Source organism: Oryzias latipes, chromosome 18, assembly GCF_002234675.1.
Source record: "Oryzias latipes chromosome 18, ASM223467v1".
NCBI lineage: Eukaryota > Metazoa > Chordata > Actinopteri > Beloniformes > Adrianichthyidae > Oryzias > Oryzias latipes.
The window spans coordinates 18,105,150-18,130,443 of NC_019876.2; the positions used below are offsets into that span (position 1 = coordinate 18,105,150).

Consider the following 25,294-nt stretch of genomic DNA (forward strand, 5'->3'; position numbering starts at 1 on the left):
TTAGAAATTACTCTGTGTATTTTTTTATTAGCAAAGGGACCACATACAGACAGTTTGACATGTTCACATACTGAAAATGCACAATAACTGTACGGCACACAACCAAAAACACATCTTTGTGTTTCCAAATACATCCAGGGCACCTAGTTCCACTTACAGCTTAACGGGAACAGTCTTTACAATACTGGCCAAGGTTTTTATATGAATAATTTTTTAAATACAACTGCCATTATTATTTAAGACATGAGACACCTGGGGAATAAATGTCTAAAAGCACCAATACAGACAGGTAGCACAATCGTACTGGATTTTCATCATTCAGATCTATTCGGTCGTCATGGTTACTTAGGCAGTGTAAGCAGGAGGCAGTGAAAATCCCCTGAGAGACAAAATAGAAAAACTAACCAGTTTGATGGGCCTCTACGTGTGCAAAAGTACTGCATCAACAAATGCAGCTTTGTAGGTGCTTCACAAAAATGACCAGGCAACTCAAATGCAGGAAATGGGATTTTGTTGGTGCCTTTAGCCATATTGCACTCCAACGTCCTCTTGTGTGAATTTAACATAAAGTTTGTAATCAATGGACAGTTCATTTGCAAACTTAAAATAAAGCACAAACATGTTCCAACAGATGTTAGCTATAAAAATACTTTCACTGGGACACAATTTGGTTTTAAAAACTAGCGTTCACACAGGCTCTCTTCACATATAGGGTGTTGGGATTTGCACTTTGGAAACGAAAATGTGCTGTAAAGTATGACAACTAACACAACCCCACAGATTCTACCTTTTGCATGCATCTTCCTTGTTTTTAACTTAAACCATTCATCATTTGTGTAGTGTCACTTGTTGGATTTTGTTTTCATAAAAAATTGAAATGTTCTACTTTTTTTTTTTTAACTAAAAAACCCACTTCTGTAGAAACACAGTGGCAGCAGAAACCAAAAATGCAGCAATTCTAATTAAGGCAATTAAGAAAACGTGTGCACTGTTAACAGATTTAAACCTCCAGGTGTTTTATATCTGCAGTTAATTGAGTAAAAAACAAACCCCGCCCACCTTAAAGATTATTAGGAAAAGAGAGAAGAAACACAGAATCAACAGAATATTGTGTTTAAAAAAAACTATTAAAGAAAATTATTCAAGCACTAATTACAATGACTAAAAATAAAGAGACATAATTAAAGTGACATAAAAAACCTGCAAAATGTAATGACATGAAATGTTCGGAATCCGATTGTTTGCTTCGAGGATCAACATTGCAGCTTTGGTGTGTTCAGTGTGAGACAAACAGATCAAAAAAGAATCTCACAGTTCAGGAGGAGTCTTTTGATAAAAAAAACATCGATGTCACATGGAGTGGGTTGACATAGAAGTGAAGCGGAGTGACGTTGATACTGGAGCAGCTGATGAGGAGGAAACCGTTTAGAAAAAAAAACTCCATCTTTGACAATGGGGGCTAGAAGGTGCTAACCTTGTGTTATTGCACTTTGGATGGACCCCGAGCGTGGTTTTGACGTTGCGTATTACTTTACCTTTCATTCATTTGGCACATAACATCAATGATTCAGTATTGAAGACAAGGTGTTGATCAGTAAACAAACTCTAGATTGTGTGTTTGCATTCGGGTGGAGGTTTCAGCAGTCTCCTGACTTGTGGCTGTCGGCTTCTTCTTTTGAAAGGGGAGAGGTGACTTCCTTCATTTCCTCCCCCTCCTCTTCATTCTTCTTACTTTCAGCTGGATAGACGACCACACACATCTTCTGGCCCACGTATGTCATTTTATCTGGGATGAACAAGAGCAAAAGTGTTACTATACATCCATATGCCTGCAGTGACCAAACAAAACTTTGACAATAAATACCAATAACATTTGTTTTTTGGTAATTTTAACCCTTGTGCTATCCTAGGCACTTTAACATTAGGAGTTGGGTCATTTAGACCCACTAGACAGTGCTCTGAACCTTTTTTCTTCAATGATTCGTGATCTTCACTGGTGTCCATGGATTTCATGAAATCTTTCCACCTTTATCCACCTTTGTCATGGTAGGGAGAACACGTCAATTTAAGGCTGGGGTCATAGGGATAGCACAAGGGTTAACATGTTTAACTTGTGCCATTTTTCTGACGATGAAGGACATATTTTAAGAAAATTCAGCTTAAATTGTATTTCTGAGTATTTATTTATTCAAATCGAGAATCGGGAGAAGATGTAAGTGATGTATCCACTTGAAGATGACAACAGTGTTACCTCGTAATTTCGAAGGTTCATCTTTCTAGGTCTTGCTGTTTCACGCATTGTTTTGTGTGCAAATCTGCATGCGATTTTTTTATTTCATATGCAGCCCACTGTGCTCTGCATCCTGACTGGCTGTAGACCTTTTCAATCAATCTAAAAAGATTGATGTGCTGTATCGTATGTACAGATTGAGTTCAGCTTGCCAGTGTAATGTAAATCTTCGATTGCAATCAAATCTTTGTTTTCTTTTTATAATTCTGAAATTATTTTTCTACGAAGTTTGGACTCAGAGTTTAAACAAGAGAGAAAAGTGTGATAATGTTCCCGTCTGTCTGACAGAGGATATAAATGTGTAGTGAGGAGTAGGTTATTTATGGAACATAACAAGGGCGCACTCTAGATGGACGTATGTCTTTGTTTTCCTCATCCAATCTGGCATCTGGCTCAAAACTATATGACTGGATATTGCTTGTCATTTTTGTTGCACCGCTAATGTTAGCCTGGGGGTGAGAGGGGCTGTAAGCTAGATGGAGAGTGTGTAAAAAGAGACCTCTCTGACCCCACCCACAACTTAGAGGTCAATTTCTGTTGAACTATTGCAGCTCTGGCGAAACTATGGCCTAAAAAACAACAAAGGCTTTTTGATTATAGCTAAAAGTGGCATAATCATAATTAAAAGACTGCTGGGAATGCTTTTACAGCAGATCAATAGATGATCAGAGTGGGACTTTAAACACTTCTAGAGGAATAACATTGTGTTTAAAAGAAAACTGAAGAAAAAAACCCTGAAAAAATAGGAAGAAAGGTGTCTTTATTTTCTTACCAACAAAATTGTCAAAGCATTGTGGCTTGTTGTCCCAGTAAACCCCCAGGAAATACACAGGGACTCCGGTAAGCATTATGGCAAGGCCAATACCACAAACGATAGGCTCAGAGTAAAGGGAAAAGATGAGCAGGAACGCCCAGAAGATGAGGTAGATGACAGGCCAAATCAGGCTGATCTAGAAAAGAGAAAAAACAAAATCATTTGACAAACAACAATCGTCTTTTCAATTGAATGAAATCTAAAAAAATATCTGCAATTTGATATAGTTGATATATAGTATGAAGGGGATCTCCGGGTTTTTATTCCATCATAGTCACCTTCAATGAGCCCAGATCCCTATTACATCCCTTATACTACTTTTGAAGTTTCGTGAAACTTTTTTAAGTCAAACAACCACAAATATTGCTCTTAGTTTCTGCAAACTTCCCCTAACTGTAAACTACGGTAACTCTAACTCTAACTCTAACTACCATTCATATCATCAAATAAATAAAAATCAAAGTGTATTATGTATTTTTGGATTCTAAAATGGCGTTTACTTGTAGAGCTCTTTCCATGTTTTGCAAAGGTTAAATCAGTTTGCAAATCACTTTACTTTCACCAATCAAAAACATGCAACACACTAATTACTCCACTTCAATGCACCTGCAATCCTGTAGTCAGAGGTCAACCGCTCTACTTCTGCCCCATGAGAGGTCCTAAACTTTTAACCCTTAGAGCTGGAGAGACCCAAAGCCCACAGCAGCAGATGTACACACCTTGATTGGCCGGTGCATGTCAGGCTGTTTGATCCTTAGGACAATCTGCCCGGCCACAGTGACTCCGTAGAAGAGGTAGTTGATGAAGCCCACGTAGTTGATGAGTGTGTACATGTCACTGGTGCACAGCATTAACAGGGTGGAAAGACACTGAGGAACAAAAGAGGGCTAGAATGTAGAGGAACACAGCTTCTACCCTGAGATTTCTCTGAGTTAACATGAATTTACAGGAGCAGCAGCAATCTGGGCTGCACTTACTGTGAAGAGCAGAGCTGGGATGGGAGTGCAGCGTTTCACGTGAATCATGGCAAGCAGGCTGGGGAGATGGCCTTCTCTGGCTCCAGCAAAGAACAACCTACCAAAAATAATTGCATTGATGAAACAGATGCCAAATAATTGATTTTTTATTAATTTATCATATTTAGATGTCAAATTAGGATCATAAAGTAAATAAAAAAACAGATTGTAAATTAGAAAAAAAAGGAACAGGGTTTAAAACTTGAAAGTACACATTGTAGACGTGAAAGAAGTTATGAAAACGAAAAAGAAAAAAAAAGGGGAACAAAATGTATTAAAAAATATTGAAAACTTAAATAAAAGAAAACTATAAAAACCAAAACGGCCACCAAATGGCAATAAATGCTTAAAGAAGTGACTGTCTTTTTTTTAATCAGGCTTAAATATTTCATAAATATTCAAAAAGGTACTATTGGACCCAGTCAAAGTGGAATTTCTACCCCCTTTCTGCGTCTCACAACAGTAATCTCCTTTCAAATCCAGACTCCACAGTTTATAGCATTATAAACAGATGAAAAGCTGAATTTTTTTTCATTTTTGCTTTTCCTGCTTTGAATGACTATTAGAAAAAAAATACTCAGAAATGCAATTTTCAGCTTAAACCTTTTTAATATAGGTCCCCCCTCATCAAATGTCTTAAGAACATGTTAAAAACACACACACACAAAAACAATTTCTCTTTAAATTATATTGCTTGCTCGAAATTTAAATAAGATCTAACATTTGGTACCATTTTATTGATAGTCTGAACCATTCATTTTGTGACATTTTTTATATTCCAAAAAATTAATAAAAAATATTATCTATGTTTACTATGTGTTGCTGAAGCAGTTTGGATCAGATAAAATGTTGAGTTTTTTTTAAAGATTTTTACTAAAAGAGCAACCAATGGATGAACTTTCAGTTACTAAACATGGTGCAAAACAAAGTTGAAGCAAAAACTAAAACTTTTGTTTTCAGTAGATAAATCCCTCAACAATGTTTATGAACATTATGTTTTACATGTAGGCATTAGACTTTCACTGACTTATATGATGCAATGGAACTGATCTATGTTTGAAATTAAACTGCACATCCAGTTAAAATCTCTTTGCCAGCTCACTCACCGTGAAGAGGTGAAAAGGGAACCGTTGACTCCTCCAAAGGTGGAAAGGGCCACAGAGATGGGCATAATCCAGGCCATCACACCCAGCAGCTTTTCACCAAACGTCTGGATGGAGAAGAGGAAGAAGATGATGATGAAATTCTGGGGTTATTTTTCAATAATAATTCAGTAATATTCCATTCTTAGTCGACAGTTCAATTAGCAATTTAGGCTTATATATTGTAAATGTCTTTTTAAAATTATAATTCAATAGAAAAAAGAAAATTACATTTAAAAAATTAAATTATAAATTAAAACCAATCAAATTTTTTTTAAATGTCGTGGGTTTTTGGTACCATAATTCCAATACCATAAATGAATGACATTTTATGATGCAACTGATTTTGTATATATTACATTATTTTAATGTAAGATTGATTTGTAATTTTTCATGTTGAACCATAATTTGCAAAATGCATTTTTAAACTGCATAATCAAAATGCAAATAAAGTTGTCAATTAGGAATTGAATATCCCTCTGAATTATGAGAGACAAGAACTTTTTATATTTTTTTTTCAGATTGAAGATTACAGGACATGGCTTCACTCGCAACGATTCAGAGTAAAATAAGAAATCGACCAAACACCCCCCCCCCCCCCCCCCCCTCGTGTTCCAAATATGAACTACCTGCTGGTAACAAAAAGACAAAATCCATAGACTTCTATTGAGAAATAAACAGTAATTCGCCAATCATTATATTTGTCAGAATAGCCATTCTTTCTGTGCTTCCTTTTATTAACATGTTCTTGCTGATCTTCTTTGTTTTTTCTTTTGTTTTGTTTTTTTGAAGTTATCAACTGACCAATCAGATGGGTCAATAAAAGTAGGTGGCCTGGTATCAAACGTTCAAAGCGTTTGATTGACAGATTCTCCCGAGCCCACTTTCAGTGGCAGGGATGTGGCCTTCTAACGTGCAAACTCCTGATTGGAGAGTGGCTGCCATAGAAACGTTTTACATTACAAAACAAACCAGTGTCTGATAAAAAATAAATTAAATATGCAGTATAATTTTACAGACACAATGAACCTCTTTGAATCATAGAAATGTAGACGGACCAATCACGGCTTACTGAGGACGTCTGTTTCCAACATTGGGAATTACGGAAAAATGGCAACCGAACTGACTTCATTGGGTAGGAACCGGAAGCAAGGAATTTTCTGTGGGTGACGTCACCCACGATATGTCCAGTTACTGTTTATTTTATTAAGTCAATGCTCCCAACGAATTAACCAACAACAAAAAACAATTTAAAGCAAGCTAGAAGGAAAAAACAAAGAAGAACGTAAAAAATGACAATCTTAAATCCAAAAATGCAGGGCTTTTTTTTCAGGTTAGAAGCAAAAAATTAAAATTCAAGACAAGCAAAAAAGAAAATTTATCTTTATGACGGGCTTAATGGTCAAATGACTATAAAAAATAATTATTTCCTCATACATTTTAAGTGGGAACTCTTCATAATTCATAAATCTTCATAATAGTTTAAATTATGTATATTTTCCCCACATATCATTATGCATGTGAGAAAAAACGGCAGGAAATGCAGGATGACAGCAAATGTAAATCCAAGCAGTTGGAAGTGTTTGATTACTGTCACAAGAGGGCGCTATTTACTAGAACTTGAACAGAATGCAGTTACATTGAGTCACAGGACTCACCACAGCAACAGCATTTGAGGCAAGCAGCTCCTGGGGGCTCATTGCTGTGACATAAGCAATGTTGGCAAAGACGTAAACGAAGGTCACGAGAGGGATGGAGATGAAGATGGCACGTGGAAGGTTGCTGCAGAGAGCACAACAAACCGATGAATCATAGACCGCAAAATCTCAATCTTGAGAAAGTAAACGGACCCTTTTAGGAAAAAGTGACTTATTTTCTGTCTTGCAAGAAAAACAATCTTATCAAGATATTTTTTCAATAACAAAATAAACTTATTTATCAATAATTATTGGTAAAACCATTTGTCTTATACCAATGGCAGATTATTTTTGGTCATTTAAGGATAAATTTTCAAGTTTTAAGAATTTTTGAATTATTTTTAGGGGAGCTTTCTTTGCAGTGTTGGAGGAGGCGATCTTTCAAAAAAATAGTCAAACCTAAAGAAGAATTTATAAGCTATAATTATAAGAAAGAGATTAATGCCACGTTCTCAAACACAAAGAGAGATTTAACTTAAAAAGGATAAAGGATTAACCTGGTTGGAATGTGACTGCTAATCACTAAAATAGATTCCAGTGGCATTAAGTTTTGACTGCTGGCACTTTCCATCACTACATCAGCTGGAAGACTGTGGTCAGATGAGAGTCGCTTACACATAGGGATCCACCAGCTCCTCTGTGACATAGTTGAGGAAGTTCCAGCCTCCATAGGCAAAGGAGCCTTGTAGGAAGGCTAACGCTATCAAGCCCACATCATAGTCCTGGAAGGGCTCAAAGGCATTGGCTGGCTCTAACCAGTAGTAGTCTCCTGCAGAGAGGCAGAAACATGAGAGAATATTTAGATCCTGGACTCGCAGGAAAAGGTAATGTTGTGTGTGTATTTTGGCCTAAATCTGTATGACCAGCCCCAGTTAACCCGGTCTGATTTTGATCAATTCGTTCTGGTTGCAAAACTTGTTTTGCTGAGGGGGTAAACAGACTGGTTTTGATTGAGATTTGGCTTCATTGGGAGGAAGCTTAGCTTATAAAATCCTTGTGTGTTGAAACCCCACTCCAATGAAAATCATGTTTTTGGTGTTTTTAATATTTCTTTATTCGATCACTGTGAATGAGGAGCAGATGAAAAAAGCAGTTTGGAAACGCTTGTAGCTGTGACTTAGAAGCTACTCTACGGCAAGGAACAAGCTTCCTGCTCCGCTCCATTCTGATCCATCCACTTATAGACGACTAAATCCATGTAGGTTTTGTTTTCCTCGTCCGAGCTGGCATCTGAATCAAAATTGTTAGCCTGAAGAGGTTGGGAGGCAGTAAGCTGGTGGGAGAGTGTAAACAGATGGATGATGGCGCCGATGGTACGGCCCACAACTCAGAGTTGAATTTCTAAATGTACTGCTGCTGCTTCACAGAAACTTCTTAAAAATTTTTTCACAGAAACTTTTTTTATTTTGGCTAAAAACGTCGTAATCATAATTAAAAGACCACGGGGACGCTTTTAAAATAAATGAAAACATGATGGGAGTGAGACTTTATTGAAGTTATAGAAGACAAATGAGCCACATCCTCTCATTTCTTGTTAAAATTGTGTTTATTTTAGAATGAGATTGGCATTTTTCTGTCTAACCTGAAATGTTCTGTCAAATCATCTACTGGACTTCTATAGAACTTTCTTTTCATGTTGTTTCAGGGGCCTGTCCTCCATGGCCCCTACAATAACCAGCCCATAGCCATGTTTGCATTGTAAACCCCCACAGTCCTGCTGATATTAGCAATGTGAGGCTGAATCAAAGGGGCCCCATCAACCCGTTGAACCCCGTGGGAGTCATGTGATGTCTATACTGTCCCAAATCATTAAAGATGTGCTCAGAGATCACACGTGTATACAGGAGATGAATGTATTGAGTACACATGCATTGTGGGAAGCGCAGACGTGAGCTTACCCTTGCAGATCTGCACAAAGCCCATGACGATGATGAGCGCCAGCGCCAGCAGCTTCCCAGCGGTGAAGATGTCCTGCACTCTGGTGGCCCACCTCACACTGGAGCAGTTCACCCATGTGAGCAGCACTGAACAGACAAACACACATGCAGAAACACTCAGAATTGATCTATGTGATACTCCGTACTTTTACATTTTGCTCCTGGATCTTGTAACTAAACAAATATTTTTTGCTCAAATAAACACTCAAATCTTTGCATTTTGGTTCACATCATGGAGGTATCTACTGTGTCCGACGATTACTCTCCAAAGAAAAATTTGGCTACATTGATTATATTGATTAGCAGTCCAAAGGGCATTCAGTCTAAATAAAAAACTGTAACTACTTACACTTCTATGTGTTAAAAAAAAAGTATATTGATTAGTTTGCTGTGAAGCAAATATGTTTGACTTTATTGAGCGGTTTGTTGTTTTCTGTTCGGGGGTTAGATCTAGAGCAGGACCGCTCATTCCTGGTCCTCGAGATCTACCATCTTGACTGTTTTCCAGATCTCCAAGCCCTGCTAGCTGCTGATTAGCCCAGGCAGATGTCTCCACATTCTGACTGAATGAACACACCAGATAATCAGCAGCAAGCAGTGCAGTAGGAAGAGCTGGAAAATAGGCAGGGTAGTAGATCTCAAGGACCAGGAATGAGCGGTCCTGATCGGGCTAATTTTGTTCCTGGTGCTCAGCTAAGTTTTATAACACAATAGACAACAGAGTATCATGAAGTAGAGATGCTTCATGATACTCTGTTGTCATGTTGTTAGTTTTGGGCTACAAACTACAATCATGTCTTATGTTTTGTGCTTGAAATTATAGCTCTGTTACAAAATGTCATTTGACATTCAGAGCACTGGGCAGAAATCACATTGCGTTATTTATCCGTTATTTATCAGTGAAATGACAATCATGTATTTATTTTGTTCACTTTATCACAGTAAGAATTTTCTGATTCTTCCATCTGACCAGGGGATTCTTTCTTGATCAGTTTAAGAAATCAATCTAAGTTATAATTAATTTTAAGAGACTATTAATGTTTTTAAAGACCCAATCAGATAAAAATTGTGTTTTTGGTGCTTTTAACATGTTCTTGTGGCATTTTTCTGATGTTGGAGGACATATATAAAGTCCTCCCCTTTCGGGGGTCACGGGGCTGCTGGAGCCTATACGGCCACGTGGGTTTTCTCTGTCCGAGAAAATGACAGTTGTTTTCATTTTAGCTAAAGATGGCATAATCCTAGTTAAAAGACCACTGGGAACTTTTTGCAATAGGAGTGGGACTTTAAAGAAAACCTCAAGACCTACCTTTTTAAACTTGGCTTGTATCTGAAATTTAGTAATATTATTATTTGAGACATTATTTTTATGTATATTTACACTTTTTAATTTGTTCTTTATTTATTTATTTGTTTGTCTATTTTATTTATGTATCTTTTGAATTGACTTTTAATGATTATACTCATCAATTAAAGTTTGTTTATTTATTCATCTGGTAATTCATCTCTTATTTTACTGTTATGTATTTTATCATTTTTACATTTTGTTTTAACTTTTTTGTATTTGAACGTCTTTTTTGTTTTTCCTTTTTTTTTATGTTTACATTTTTTTATTTTTTAAATACCGTATGTAAAATACCCTGTGTTTCTGTGTGAAAGTGCTTTATAAACAAAGTTCGATTTGATTTAACATGAGTAGCCCAAGGCAACACATTTTTTCTTTTGGGATCAACATAATGTTGTTGAATTAAACCAAATGGAAAAAGGTGTTTTAGGTCTTTATATTTTACAATTTATATCATAGACCACCATCATTCGGCTCAGCTTGTTAGATCTTGTCAAAGCTGTCATCACAGGGAGACACAGCTAGAATTCATTGGATTTGATCTGTACTGCTGAGTAAACCAGGCCAGTGGGTTCATGGAAGCAGGGGGTCATTAATTTAGAGGGGTGTGTGACTCTGTGGGATTATGTTCTTCACATGAAATAACCAAGCTACGGGGGGGAAAAAAAAAGACAAATGCGCATGTTCAAACAGGCATGCATCTGTGCTGTTTTGCACTCGACACTGCGTGTTGCATGCTAAAACATTGAGCAGGCCTGCAGGGAGGCTGGCATTGCAGGTGCGTTTGTTATACAGAGAAAGCTGCAATGGAACAAAGATTTCTCCCAAAATAATGCTAAACACTACAAAAACACAACATCTTCCCAAGTATTTTTGTCTAGGTTCTAGTTTAAATATCCTATTACACTTGATTGAGGACAAAACTTACTTCTCCAGCTTTTCAGTAAAATATAACAATTTTAAAAAAAGATAATACAGTTTAAATATCTTGTTGAGTCATTGGTTTTTAAAGTCATCTTATTTTCCGTAATATCGAAGAAAACAAGTTTTTTTAAATTATACACATTTTCTAAGCACAAGTTTTATTTGTGAATTGTGAGCAGTCTTCTTTCAAAAAAGCAGAACACTTGCTTGATTTAGGGAAACTGGAACATTTTATTTGACTCCTAAGAGAATAATTGCAACAGCAGGAAGAGCGTTAGAAAGTAAGCATACATTTATTAATATGATTTAAGACAAATTTATCTTAAAATGTGTCAATTTAACCTAAACTTAAGGAGATTATGGCCTAGAAATAGGAATAGTTCAGCTGTTGTAGTTTTTAAAATAAGTATATATTTTAAGCAGGTATGAATAAACTTACTTTAAAAATACTAAACTCTCTTTTTAGGCAATAAACAATTTTTAAGACATAATTTTTCCAATTACCACAGAAATATGTATTAATATTAGTATTTACAGCTAATTTCAAGGTTGATCTTTTGTCGTAAAAGGGCAATAATTCACAACATATTTTAGGAAATCTGGCCATGACAGATTCTATTAATTTCATGGGCAGATTTTTTTCACTCATAACAATGGAAAAACATCTTGTATTCTAAATTTTTCAACGCTTGTTCCAGTGAAGTGGACCGACTGAGGGAAAAAATGTGTAACTGTGCACCAGATTAGTCCATGTTCTGCATACAAACACTCACAAAGGTACCACAATGTAAAATACAAATGCTTAATTCTTAAGCGGCCTCCAGTAAGAACACAAACATCCTAATCTATCAACGGGTAAACAGAGTTGTTGATGTTGTGCCTCCACACCAAAGATAACTTAACAACACATGGATCCCCTTCGAGTGTTTAATGAGGAGCAATAACTGTTGTTTTAATCAAAAACATTTCAACGGAGTGCCTCCATACTGTCTCCCCATAAACAGAGATAAAAACCTAACCAAGAAAACACGTCTTACCTCTCACCTACTTATGCTTAAAAGCTCAACAGACAAACAAGTGGAAACAGTCTGCAAGACCCAGCTTTAATATTTTTTTTTAAAGCTGTCTGGCGACATAGTTGAGTCAAAAACAGACTGCAACGTGTTCGCAGGCATGAATAAAAGTGTTTATGGAGCAGATGGTAGTGAGGTAAATGTGGGTCATTGTGTCAAAAACACAAGTGTTCAGACAATGCAAATTTTTTTCCATCAAGGGTGCCATGGGGTTGGAACTTTACTGTCATGCCTGTTAAAGTTGGAACATTCCAGCAAGAACATATTTTCCTTGTTTAACTTGAAAGTCCCACAAAGAACAAGCATTTCATTATCGTTGGCTTTTAAATCATTTCTGCTAACAATGGGTTGCTGCTATGTTACTATCTTCACATTGCTTACTTCCTAACAGTTGGTAAAAAATAAAGTTTTGTCTCAAGAAAAGTAAAAGATGACACAGAAACTCTGAAGCTACATTCCCACCGGGTATATATTGCGCTTCCAGGAACACGCACTTATAAAACTCAAATGAATTGATTCAATCGGGAACAAGTAATTGAGTTAAATGTATTCAACCTAATTTCTTATGCCTATCCAACTCAATAATTGTTTATACAACTTAAATTTACATATTTATCTAAATAAATGTCATATTAAAATTATTCAATTAAATGTTTTTCCGTCTTAATTTATTGTACTTCTTGAACTCTAATATGTCCAAGTTTGAGGCAGCAGATGATCTCGTTATTATATTGTTAAAATGAACGACAGTGTGGATTTGCAATACAACATGCATTCAGTCATCATGACTCTGACTTTAACTTGAGTTCTGATAACATCACACAGCACTAACCTAATCACCCTCTCCTTCCATCTCACTCATGGTGCAGAAAGAATTAAAAAAATCCGTCCAGACAGGCAAAGGGAATGGTATCCCACAATTCCTTGTACTGCCAATCTAACAGCAGCACCAAAGTTACACATAGTTATTTGAATTAATTTGAATGAAAGGAAAATAACTGTCTGATTACTATGTGTTACTTTTAGGTTGACTGAACTCAAAAAAATGATTTATCTTAACTGAAGCAAACAATTAAGTTAGATCAATGTAAAAAAGTTTATCTTTCCAACATCCATACGTGGTCTTATCACCCTCTCATGGTGGAAAAAGTATTATCTGAGCTTCTTCATCCACTATATCATCTTCAAATGGAAACGCCATGCTGCTTCACCTCTCTGAAAACAAACTAACCTTCAACTAAACCTGCTCCAGAACAGGTTATGTTCAGAGCATGAGTTGCTATGGAAACTTGACATACCCTGAAACATACCTCCATTTTTGGAACTGAAAGCTGAGGTTATCCGCTTCCTTAGCCTCAAACGTACTGTGATAACTCACATAATCTGCTTTTTGGAACACCCTCCTGGACAAGCAGGGAGCAGCAGGGCGGGGCTTCTTCTTTTTTCGTTTAACTATTGTCTATGAGTGCACGTCTGCCACCTACATTTGGAAGAGTTTTGGTGTGAAATGACAAAGCTCTTTCACAGCTTGTTTCCAATATATGAAAGACTTGGTGTTGTGTTATTAATTTCCCCTCCATGACCAAGTTTTAAACAGTTGGTACTTCCTTGAATTAATAGGGCCATCCAGACATCACTACCAAATCTGAGTCCCTTATTGGTCAAAGTTAAACCTTGTTTAAATTTAAACTAGTGTTCAGGGGCTGCGTGTTTTGTATCTAGAGCCCAAAAAATGGTTGTAAAAATGTGTGTAGCTAAGTGTGAGTGTGAGAGTCTTGAACATGGAATCCCAAAACGTGCATTTACGAATGTTTTAAACTTTTGGTCGCTTCAAACCAAGGGATTCGGTTTCAACATAGCTTTAAAGGAAAAAACAATGAAATTTGTTCAGGAAAAAAACCCTCCAGCTTAAGGGAAGACAATGTTTCTGCGTAAATCCGAAATTTGAGATTTAAACAGAATCTCCTGTATTTGTGGAACAGTTCTGGATAGATTTTTGTCAGATCACGCTGTTAATGTGCACTCATTGTACACGCTCTTCTCCAGGCTCTACGTCCGTCTCTCTTGTGTCTGACAGCTGCCTGCAGTATTTGCCCTGTATGTGTGAACCCTCGAGGGATTTGAAGCCATGGCTTTCAGCTCAGCACCAACAGATCTTTCCATTTTTTCTCACTTATTTACCACTCACTGCTACATGCAGCGTTCCTCTTGTTTAATTCTTTTAAGCCACTTCATTCCTTCTAGAAGAAAATGTCTGGAGGCAAGTTTGATGAGCCAAACCAAGATTGCAGCAACCAGGAAACCAAGTTTTTTTGTGAGTTTGTGTTCCTCACTTGTAATATTTTAAAACAGCTGACCATTTTCTTTGGGAATTATTGCCATAATTCTTTAAAAGAAATGCCACAATCTCCTTTTTTGTTATGACAACATTTTTTCCATCAGTTTCTGTGATTTTAATGAGAAAAGAGAAACAATCTTCTAAAAAAGTAATTCTTTAAGAAATGTGTCTTTGGATACTTTTTTGGGAACCATTTTGATTGAAGTTGTGTGTTTTATTCAAACCAGGTAAACTCACAGAGACAAACGGCAGCCAGGAGCCGCAGGCCATTCTCAGGTGGAAAGCAGGTGGGAAACAGCGGCTGGAGAACGTAGTTGGAGAAGGTCAGAGCGATCACAGCCTGGTTGGTTGGGTAAATGACCAACACGGCAATCCACAGTCGCAAGAACCTGCAGGAAAGAGATGGACACAAAAACTGTTTGACATATTAGCACTTTTGAAACAAACGTGCATGAAGAATCTCTTAAGTATGTTTTAGGTTCAATGGAAGATGTAAAAATGAGAATTTCCTATTTTAAAGAAATCCAATGAATTTGGACTATATCGTTTTTTATTATACAAAATAATTTCTTACAATGACAGAAAAATCTTCAAATTTAGAATTGAACTATGTTTTCTGTCATAAAGCAAAAAAAAAACAAATGTTCTGTATTTAGAGGTTCCATGTTAGAATAAAACATCTTTTTACAGAAATGTTTGAGTAACAAGACAGAAAATGTATAAAAATAGTAAAAAAAACAACTTCCCAAAAAAACTTACAGGTACTGTCCATCTTTTTAACAGCATTTTTTCGTATATTGCTCAAAAAAAACAAAAAAAATTTTGCTTTTGACATTTATTATGCAATTTTTTTGTTTTTGTTAATATGACTGTCTGTTATTTATTTGCTATCTTTGACGACTGGTTTTTATATACATTTTGTAGTTTTTATGCTACGCAAATATGACTGACAGCGTTCATCAGACAAGAACAGAACAGAACAGAAATTACAAATAGGAGACAAATAGATGGATGAGCAGTGTTGAGATGAAATGGATGAAGAGTTCAGCAGAGTGGATCACGGGGTTGGCCTTAACATGGAAAAGGGATTATTTCACCTGACTGGATTGATTCAACAGTAACGCGCTGGACTGTCTTTTATGAAGGATGAAAAATTAAAATACAGATTTATAGGTTAAAAATCCTGCGCCATTACTCTTTGACATTTAAAGACATTTGTTAATTGTTAACATTGAGTATTGTTCATTTTAAAGTATTTTATATTTACTAAAATCTCACGAAAAACCTAAAAAATTAGATTTTTCTGTATGTATTCCTTTGCTCTCTAAGTTTTTCCATAAATGTATTCCAAGTTGAGGAATTTTTCCAGGTCGAACTTGCTGATTGTCAAAAATCAGCAAAGATTACAAGACATCAGCATAAACCTGCAAAGTTATTGGGCTAAAGATGATAAAAACAGACAACGATAACAGCAGTTTACTGATGGAGCTGCTGTATACAAAATGTTAACAAGCTGAAAAATAGTTTCATTAACAATCCTGTTATATCATTCAATCTGCAGCATCTAATCAAAATACATCTTAGTTTGTTCATAAATCTTTTATGACTGTTTAAAAAACGTTTAAACAATTTAGGACAATAACAACCTCTGTGTGATCATTCAGCTTTTATTTTTCCTTATTTTATTGTGGAAATAAATCCTGTGCTTTCTCCTAATCTTAAAGCCTTAATTAGATTGTAAATATAAAATAACTATACCTCTAATGCCAAGTTGGCGACTATTATTGCTGTGGTCTGTTCATAAATGTTGACTTTGCTGTGACAGAATATACTGTAGAATTATACTTGTGTTCTGAAAACCTGAAAAATTCGTAATGGCTCTAAATGAAAAAAAGTCATTTCAGTGAAGAGTTTCTGTGTAAAAGCCTTTTTTTTTTTAAATCACGGCAAAATCGTCCAGACAGACGAGCTTCTAAAGACTGTTTTGTGCTTCTGTTTTGGTTGGTTTTTCAACCACCAGTGAATACACAGGGAAAGGACTTCAATAGTGGTGTTTACCAACAATGCATTGTGGGTAGATATTTATCGACCCCTTCATTTTTTTAAAATAAAAATGTATTTCAGTAGAAATGTTCCACTGTAGGGAGAATGGTCTTTTTATTGACCAATCGTTGTCAAATCTTCAGTTTTTGAAAAGCGTTTCTTGGCGTTTTTTCAATACCTTTCAGGTTTATTTGCTCATTTGCAGAGAGGCTGATGTTTGAACAAACATTGTTTATGAAGATGGCATAAACAGGATTTTACTTTCCTCTTGTTTTGGGGTCAGCACTGATCCATTTTCAGTTTTTAAAGCATAAAAATACTTGAAAAAAAGGTTCAATACTTTAGGGCTTTTTGACTTTATCATGACAAATTTATTATTATTATTATTATTATTATTATTATTATTATTATTATTATTATTATTATTATTAATATTATTATTATTATTAGTATTATTATTATTATTATTATTTTCTTAGCAAATTATAAAATGCTTCTATTGAAATAGTACCATTTGTGTTGTTAGGGACAATTTCAACCTAGGAGCACACACCAATCAGAGACTTTCAGAAAGCCAATTATTAAAGAGCTGTGTTATGTCTCTCAGTAAGAGTGAGGTAACAAAAGAACCTATTATTTATAACTGTGATTTATTTTATAAAACATTTTTTGCAAAAATTAAATTAATGGATATGTGGAAAAAGGCAAAACGCATTGAAATTAGTAATTTTGTGAATAAGGAAGATCAGCAAGATTACGGCGAGATGGAAAAAATCTGGATGATCAATAATGATTCAAGTATATTTTATAGCTAATTTAAGATGAGAGTCACAACTGACCTATTAACATAAGGCATGGCAACAGAAAGCCAACACAAGAGGAAGGTTAAATAAGTTTAATTGGCGATGTGCAACATTTTTCTTCAATCTCTTCATACAGTAATTATTTGAATCTTGTTCCTATTTTTACGACTTATTTTTCTTCCAATATCGAACTTATTTCATGAATGAATCCAAATGTGGTATCAATGAACAAAAATCGTAAAGACTTAAATATTACCAAATCTTTAGAACAATTATTATTCTTTTATGTCAAGCAAAAACGTTGCCCTGTGACCCCTTCAGTCTCTGAAATAACAACCAGCCTTTGAAATCATTGTTTGTTTCTTTGTGCATTTTTACGAGCTGAACTTCTGGTAGCTGTATGTATTTCTGGAACCTCGGCTATTGACTTTTTAGAACATGCAAGTGCAAATTCACCCATAGAACTCACGGGGACAAAAGGAGCAGGAGAGCAAAAGCAAACACCCTTTTGACTCGGTTTATTTATGCTACACCGAGGGCACGGAGAAACACTTCAGACCCAGCGTCTGAAGCTACACGCTACAAAGTCTGAGGGGGTAAAAGTTCCCTGATGTGCATTGATAGTTGCTCTCAAAAGAAAAACAATCTCTGCCTGTTATGTCTGCTTCAGTTCCCCTCGGAAACACCTCGATGTTATGAATCCTTGCATTACACAATGCTTTATTCTGTGTTTACAGTGTAGGCAGAGGCACATTTATTTTCACATACTTTTTTTCAAAGAATGAACCATAATGCTTCTTGAGGAAGTCCATATTGCCTTTGCTTTTATATTAAACCTGAAACAACCATGAATGAATTGAAGGAGACTTCTGATAAATGTCAACTTGATTCTAATGATGGGTTTTTTGGATATTTTGCTTGATTAAACCAAATCCTCCTCAACATCCCGGTGCAAAAGCTTCCTAAAAACTCAGGGACTGTCAAATCTAAGTCAATAAATAATAATACAAAACAAACAAAGACATCCACAAATTTATAAGAATACATAATGTCCTAAAAACATTTACATGAAAAATATGCTCCTTTTAGCTGTAATTGTTTTCATTAAAGCCTTTATCTTCCGTTTGATGACACTGAGATACAAAATTTTCTCTGCTGCAGCATGAGGTTCCTTTAAATTTAGGCTGTCATTTGTGCTATCTAAATAAAGTTATTTATGCTGATTTCAGTATATTTACAATTTAAAACAAATGTAACAGGTATCGGCTGTTGTGTCTGAATGCATGTTAACTCACCCCGCCAGTCCACCAAAGATATCCTTGACGTAGGAATAGTCACCCCCTGATTTGGGAATGGTGACCCCCAGCTCGGCATAGCACAGTGCTCCGATGGCCGTGATGATGCCGGTGATGATCCAGACAATCAACGCCACTCCCACAGAGCTGGCATTCTCCATCACTCCCTTTGGACTGACAAAGATACCCGATCCGATAATGTTACCTGTAAAGAATTTGAGGGGGAGCAAGTCTCAGTGCAAATTGCAAGGACAACAATGGCTGTCTGTGTGACTATCTGTACATTTGGTTCCTGTAAGTTCTGTCCCCACAAACATGAGTGCATCTTTTTTTAGCTTTTAATTATTCGTCTTTTTTTGTTTTTTACATAAGGGGTTCTTTCTTCTGAAAACTGCAGATTAAATCGCACCCGTCTTGTTATTGAGGCTTGGGAGTGCTCTCATGTTACCTACATGTGCTGCCAATATTGTCTGATCAACTGTCAGATAGAGGCTCAAATCAATCAGAAAACAATCAAGACAAAAAATAGACGACCTGCCCTGAAACATCTCATCTTTTTTTCTCAATAAAAAAAAAACGAATTGTAATTTATGAAATGATTTAAGGCAAATAATTCCCATTCTAGTCTTGGTTGCTTCTTTTAAATAATTTTAAAATGTTTTAATGTTGTCTATATTATACAGAGGTGATTTGAATGGAGCGAGACATTGTTAAAAGGGACAAATTCCACTTGCTCACATGTAGAACTGGAAACGTGATGAGGGGAAGTGAGACTTGTGTTAGAAACTGCAAGCAATGCTCTTTTTGAAGTTCTGGTCATAGGAAACTCATGTGGTTTGTTCAATGCAGGGCTCCTTCTTTAATAATTCAAAAGGATTATTTACACTTAAACTCCTTTAGGGCCTGCTGGCATCACTCTTACTTTGACAGGAAGAAGTTGTGCTCTGCTACAGTCTAATAGTGTTTATTCTCTTTCACATCCATGTATGGTTGTCTAAAATCAAAGTACCTAACTATAGTCACAAACTGGTATATCAGCTGGGCCAGCACATCTCTCAGTTTGACACCTTTGTCAGGAAAAGATGAAAAACTGAATTTGTGTTGTTTTTTCCCCTTTTTTTGCATCAATGGTTTTGGTTCAGATGTTCTGTTGATTTAGGAAAGTTTAGCATCTTAATATGATTTTTGCATGAATCTTTCCTATTTACCGGCTTTTTATTTATTTATTATGTCAACAATTTGTAACTGGTGTCTTTCTTTGTGCAATTATTTTTTGTTTTGTTTAATTTTCTTGTTTTGGTTTATCTTTTGCACAATTTTTTAACCTATTTAGCATTATTTTATGATAAGTTTGAGTCATTTTGAATGTCCACAAACTATTACAACAGAATTTCAGTTGAGCTTGTCAATTTAAGACTTAAGTTAAGTCCACTTTGAACTGGCAGCTGAACTGAATGAGGGCAAAAATCAACAGGAAGAAACGGAATCAGCGGGCCGGGTGCAGTTGTAAAATGCTGACGTAGCGCAGCTTTGAAGAGTGGGAGCTTGTCAGACAGGGTGAATGAGTGCACGCAGGCAGGAGGGATGAGAGGGGTGCGCAAACTGGCGAGAATAATACCTTGACACGTTTGACGAGCATCAAAGCACAGTTTACACAGGAACTGAAACAAATGTCCACTGCCATAGCGCAGTGATTGGAGGTCAGGGAGGTACAATCACACTTTGAATTGATCCAGGGTTGTCTGTTCTTGAACTTGTATCAGGGGTCAAAGATTGCAACATTTGAATTATAAAAGCACATTTCAATGTGCAAAAGTCTAAGGTGCGCATGATAGTGTCACATCGTGTGGCTCTCCTGCAGTCACTGAGCAACTTGCAGAAAACTGTTTACATATCGTGAATCAGGAGCAGACAAAAAATTGTGTTTGAAAAAGAGAGTATTTGTGACAAAATTTACGACCGGGGGGCCACAAGCACCCTGCTCTGCTCCATCCTGATGCATTCAGTTGTTTGACAAATAGATCCATGTTGTCTTTGTTTTCCTCGTCTGAGCTGGCATGTAGTTTAGAAGTAGATGTTGCTCACCCTTTTGTTGCACCGGTAATGTTAGGATGGGGTTGTGAGGGGCTTTAAGCTAGGAGGAGAGCATGTAAAAAGATGGATGATGGGAAGAGGGCAAGCGGCATGGTGGAGACAAATGAGTTTGATGAAATAGGCATCTTCATCATGGATTTATCTTGGGTTTGTTGTCCACAATCTTCATAAACATCTAAAAAAGAACAGCTGCAATTCAAATGATCTCAATGGTCTCAATGAAATCCTTTTATGTTTAGAGTTTGGCTGAAGGCACAATAGAGTTTATATGAGTGCAGATTGTGATGTCTAAGGGTGAATGAGGCTCTGTGGTGATCGAACGTGCCTGCCGTGGGTTCATCTCGTGTGAATCACTACCAGAGTGTGAGCCAGACTGCTGACTTAAGGGAATCTTTAGCTTTCCTGCACTTGCAGTAATTTTCTACATCCTTTTGAGTGTTGGATGTGGGATTTGTTCTTCCGTTTTAGACTTTAAATGTATAATCCTCCTAACTGATTTCTGTCTCTGGATAAAACAAAGGACAATAAGATCAGAGTTTTCTCTACAAAACAAATCAAATACAAATGTTAAGGGTTTCTTCGAGATTTCTTTTTTTTTCCGCAACTGACTTTAGATAACCTCTTTATTTTACTGCTGTTGAGCAGAGGAATTGACTGCTCACAGAAGCACTACCAGACCACATCTCAGTTCCTGTAAAGTATATAACAAAAAATTTGAGAGCTGCAAAAAAAAGAGCTTTTTAATGTAATTTGACTTCTAATAAAGGACAAAAGCAATGAGATCAACTGATTGTTAGATTACTGAGACATGTATTCAACAGAATATCACTTAGAACAGCACTGGAAGAAAAATATGCACCTGTGAGTTTGTGCAACATTGTTTAATCTCTAAAGCAATCACACTAATGCACTCACTGCATAAACAGTCACCAAATTGAAGGAACCTGCTGCTTTAGCCTCAGCCTTGAAAATGGAAAAGATCTTTTTATGTGTTCAAACTATAATAGAAGATGTCTGAGACAAAATCATGTTTTCATAAGAACAAGAACGAATGAAACAACAATTGAAAATGTTTGCTTTTTTTCATGTTCAAACTTGGAATTTAAGATGAAAACACAGCTAATTGTCCAGGGTATACTCCACCCTTCACCCATCAGTAGGTGGGATAGGCTCCAGCAACCCCTTGACCCTGGCCGGAAGGAAGTAAAGTTCCTCTCCAATATACTTTTGATCTATTTTCAAAGTGTTCCCAGTGGTCTTTTAATGATGACAATGCCTATTTTGGCAAAAAAAAAAAATCGGTGTCATTTTCTAGTACTTAGTTTCTGCAGTGCAGCAGTAGGTTTTTAGAAATTTGGCCCTGAGATGTGGGTGGAACTTTTGGCGCGGAGCATGTCCACTCCCCATTCTCATCACCCATTGGATTCTCTGCTCTCCCGTAAGCTTACGGCCCCTCACAACCCCAACCTATTAGCATTGCAACAAAAACGGTGAGCAATTTCGAGGCTATCCAGCTGCACAGTTTTGATCCAGATTCTAGCTCAGGCGAGGAAAACAAAGGCGCACATGGATTTATTTGTCTGCTACTGGACACATCAGAATGGAACAGAGAAGGGAGCTTGTGGCCAGCCCACTGTATTTTCCATGTCACAAATAAGCTATTTTTCAAACTGCATTTTTTCCATCTGGTTCTGATTTACAACTATTTGAATAATCAATTTTAAGCTAAATTTTCCTTATTTACGTCCTCTATCGTCATAAAAATGTCACAAGAACGTGCTCAAAACACAAAAAAATCAATTTTCACTGTCTTTGGAAGATGGACAGGTGGATGGAATTTGTTATATAAAGCAATTCAAAATGTTCATCATCAATTAATTTTGTTTTCTGAAGTTGCTGGAGCACACCTTAAATCTGTCAAATTTCTTCTGGTGTATTTACTTTTGTGCAGACATGCAAATTAATATTTTATTTGATTGTAATTGTTTTCTTAACACTTGTTTTTTGTTTTAAAGAATCTGGCCTCACTCATTTGCCTTTTCCAAACTCTTAATCATCCCCGTGTCGAATAAACCTTATCTAAACAGACTGGAGTGCAGAGCGGTCAGAGCTCAGCTAAAGGTTTCTTCATTAGAAAGGTATTATCAGGGCGGTGACTCCCTCATAGTGATCAAAAGTTCACCTACAATCCAAGTTGTCCTCACGTTTTTTTTCATGTGTCAGAGCAATAAATGCCTGTACTATAGAACTGACCATAAAAAGCGTTTGAAGTCCTCCTGTACTCATTTCGTAGAAACCCAATTGGGCACAACGAAAGGATCAGATTGGTCACCTGAGCTCCGGTCTTTCTTCTGGATAGCAAAGTGAAGCGAGCCAGCACAAATAAGTTACTTGGTCAAGGTCGAGAGCTCTACTCAAGAACAGTCTGGTGACTGTGCTGAGGACTCTGAACGGCTGTAAACGTCCTCTAAGCTGTACGGATCAGCTCTGTGCTGCCAACAGGCCTTTTTATAACCAGCAGAAGAATGGAAGGAGATAAATTCACTTATCTAAATGACATACAGATACAAGTGAAGTTGATAATGTGGCGAGATGCTATCAGCATGCGCACGTATCTGTGTTCCTCATTTTCAGTAGTGATCTGCATACTATTCTGAAAAAGACATACAGTTTGTCAACAAAATATTGGCAAGAGAAGATTTTTTTCCTAAAGCTTCAGCAGCAGTCAGTTGAAATTGCAGACGTTTTAAAGAACTTGTTATAAGCAAATCACAAAAATCTAAATGAGAAGAAATAAAAGCCTGAATAAGCATCTCAGGTCAAGCATGGCAATAATCATGTCAGGTAGCAGATGTTTTTAACTCTCTTGATCATGACCCCCCTGCAAATACGGCCTAAAAGTAATTTTTCACAATAGGTCGAGCTGTCTTGGCTTTAAAAACTACAAAATAAAAGCTTTAGGAACAACAATGGGGTAAAATCAGATCAAATCTGACTGCAAAGGGCCCTTTCAGGGTATCTAGTGTGGTGTGGTGTGGCTGAGATAATACTCTTTATTTCTGTGAAGCTTTAACATCCAAATTTTAAATAAAATAAAATGATCTTTAATACAAAAAACAGCCTGTCTGTCCCCTGTTATGGAACACAGTGTATTAAAAGATGCACTGCATGATTTGTTAGAAACTGCCTTTTCTCTTTCAACCTTCTTCCACCTTTATTTTTTGTTATTAAAGCTCTTGAGAGAAAACTTCACAGACTGCAAACTCCCTCTTCCCCTCTCCTCCCCATCTTTTCCTGTTACCGTGGAAACAAATGTCTGAGTCACCTGGTCCCTTCGGATCATCCAGTCAAGGTCAACTTCAGGAGCATGAGCAGACTCTGAACAATCTGTTCCATTTGTCGTGATTGACTTTGTATTGATCCATTTAACATAACAATGTAATCAGTGCTCCTGCACTTATGCATCATTAAAGAAAGTAGAATCGGACATTGATTTGATCTGTGATATTTTATAATAGAGATTTACTGAAATAATTATTTTTTGTTATTAGTAGCACATCAACTTGCAAGAAAAAGATTAAAGACTTGACCTGTCAAAGACCATAATCACCATTTAAAACCATACAAATGTTTTTTTAAAAGCTTTATTGAACCAAACACTCCAAAAATGAATTCGATTACTGATTTTCTAATTCAGTAAGTTGTATGGGGGTCATTTGACTTTTGATCTCATTGCAGTAATCCTGTCAGCAGCAGAGGTGAGTGAGTATTGTCTTTAGGCTGCAAATATGAAGAAAGTTCAACTGATAAGAAGGTGCTGCATGGGCAGGGAGCACGAGACTCCAAGAAGACAAACACAAAAGGCCTGACTTTGTGCTCAAACTTTAAAAAAAATGAACGTTTGCTTCTCTTAGTTGGTCCTAGGCTGACATTTGCGTTGGAAGTACCCAAGTAGGGTTTAGAGTCGAAACAAGCTAAAGTCCTGTGCCTCATTTTATGTAGACTAGATGCACAAACAAAATATATTTTCTTGTGATTTTTGAAGTTGTCACCCGATCGAAAGGTTTCCTAACGTAAGTGGGGAAATGAAAACTCACAGGTTGGTTTGAAGACACTGACTTACCCACGATGATACCGCAGGCGCTCACAAGCCCGATCTCCTTCTTGAGCGCAACTCCTCCAGACTCCTTCTCTCCGGCAGCATCCTTGGCAGAGCCCGCTGTGCTGCTCCGTTGTCTCGGACCGTCTGTCATTTTGATATCTCGACTTCTACGCTATTACTATTTGAAAGAATGGGGGGCTCTCTTCTCTCTTTCGCTGCGGCGCGCGCTCGCCTTAGTGCGCTCGTCCCGTCTACGCGCAGAAGAAACGTAACTCACTAAAGCCTATCTGATGAGTAAGGTGGACTTCTGCTGCTGCAGTCAGCAACTTTAGAAAAATGATTGGTGAAGTGTGTTAAACAAAGAAAGAGAACAAGATTGCA

At 36.7% G+C, this 25,294-nt stretch overlaps 1 protein-coding gene across 1 annotated transcript; it reads right to left on the reverse strand.

The window, feature by feature from the left end:
- LOC101173175 (large neutral amino acids transporter small subunit 2) lies at positions 1-25,064 on the reverse strand. The gene is made up of 11 exons (XM_004079840.4): positions 24,935-25,064; positions 18,718-18,922; positions 14,814-14,965; positions 8,858-8,983; positions 7,575-7,728; positions 6,921-7,044; positions 5,227-5,330; positions 4,082-4,178; positions 3,824-3,973; positions 3,063-3,240; positions 1-1,786 (listed from the first exon to the last, which is right to left on the reverse strand). Exons 1-11 carry the CDS (start codon positions 25,062-25,064, stop codon positions 1,638-1,640), a joined length of 1,569 nt encoding a protein of 522 aa, XP_004079888.1. The 3' UTR covers positions 1-1,637.
- Between the last annotated feature and the right edge of the window lie 230 nt (positions 25,065-25,294).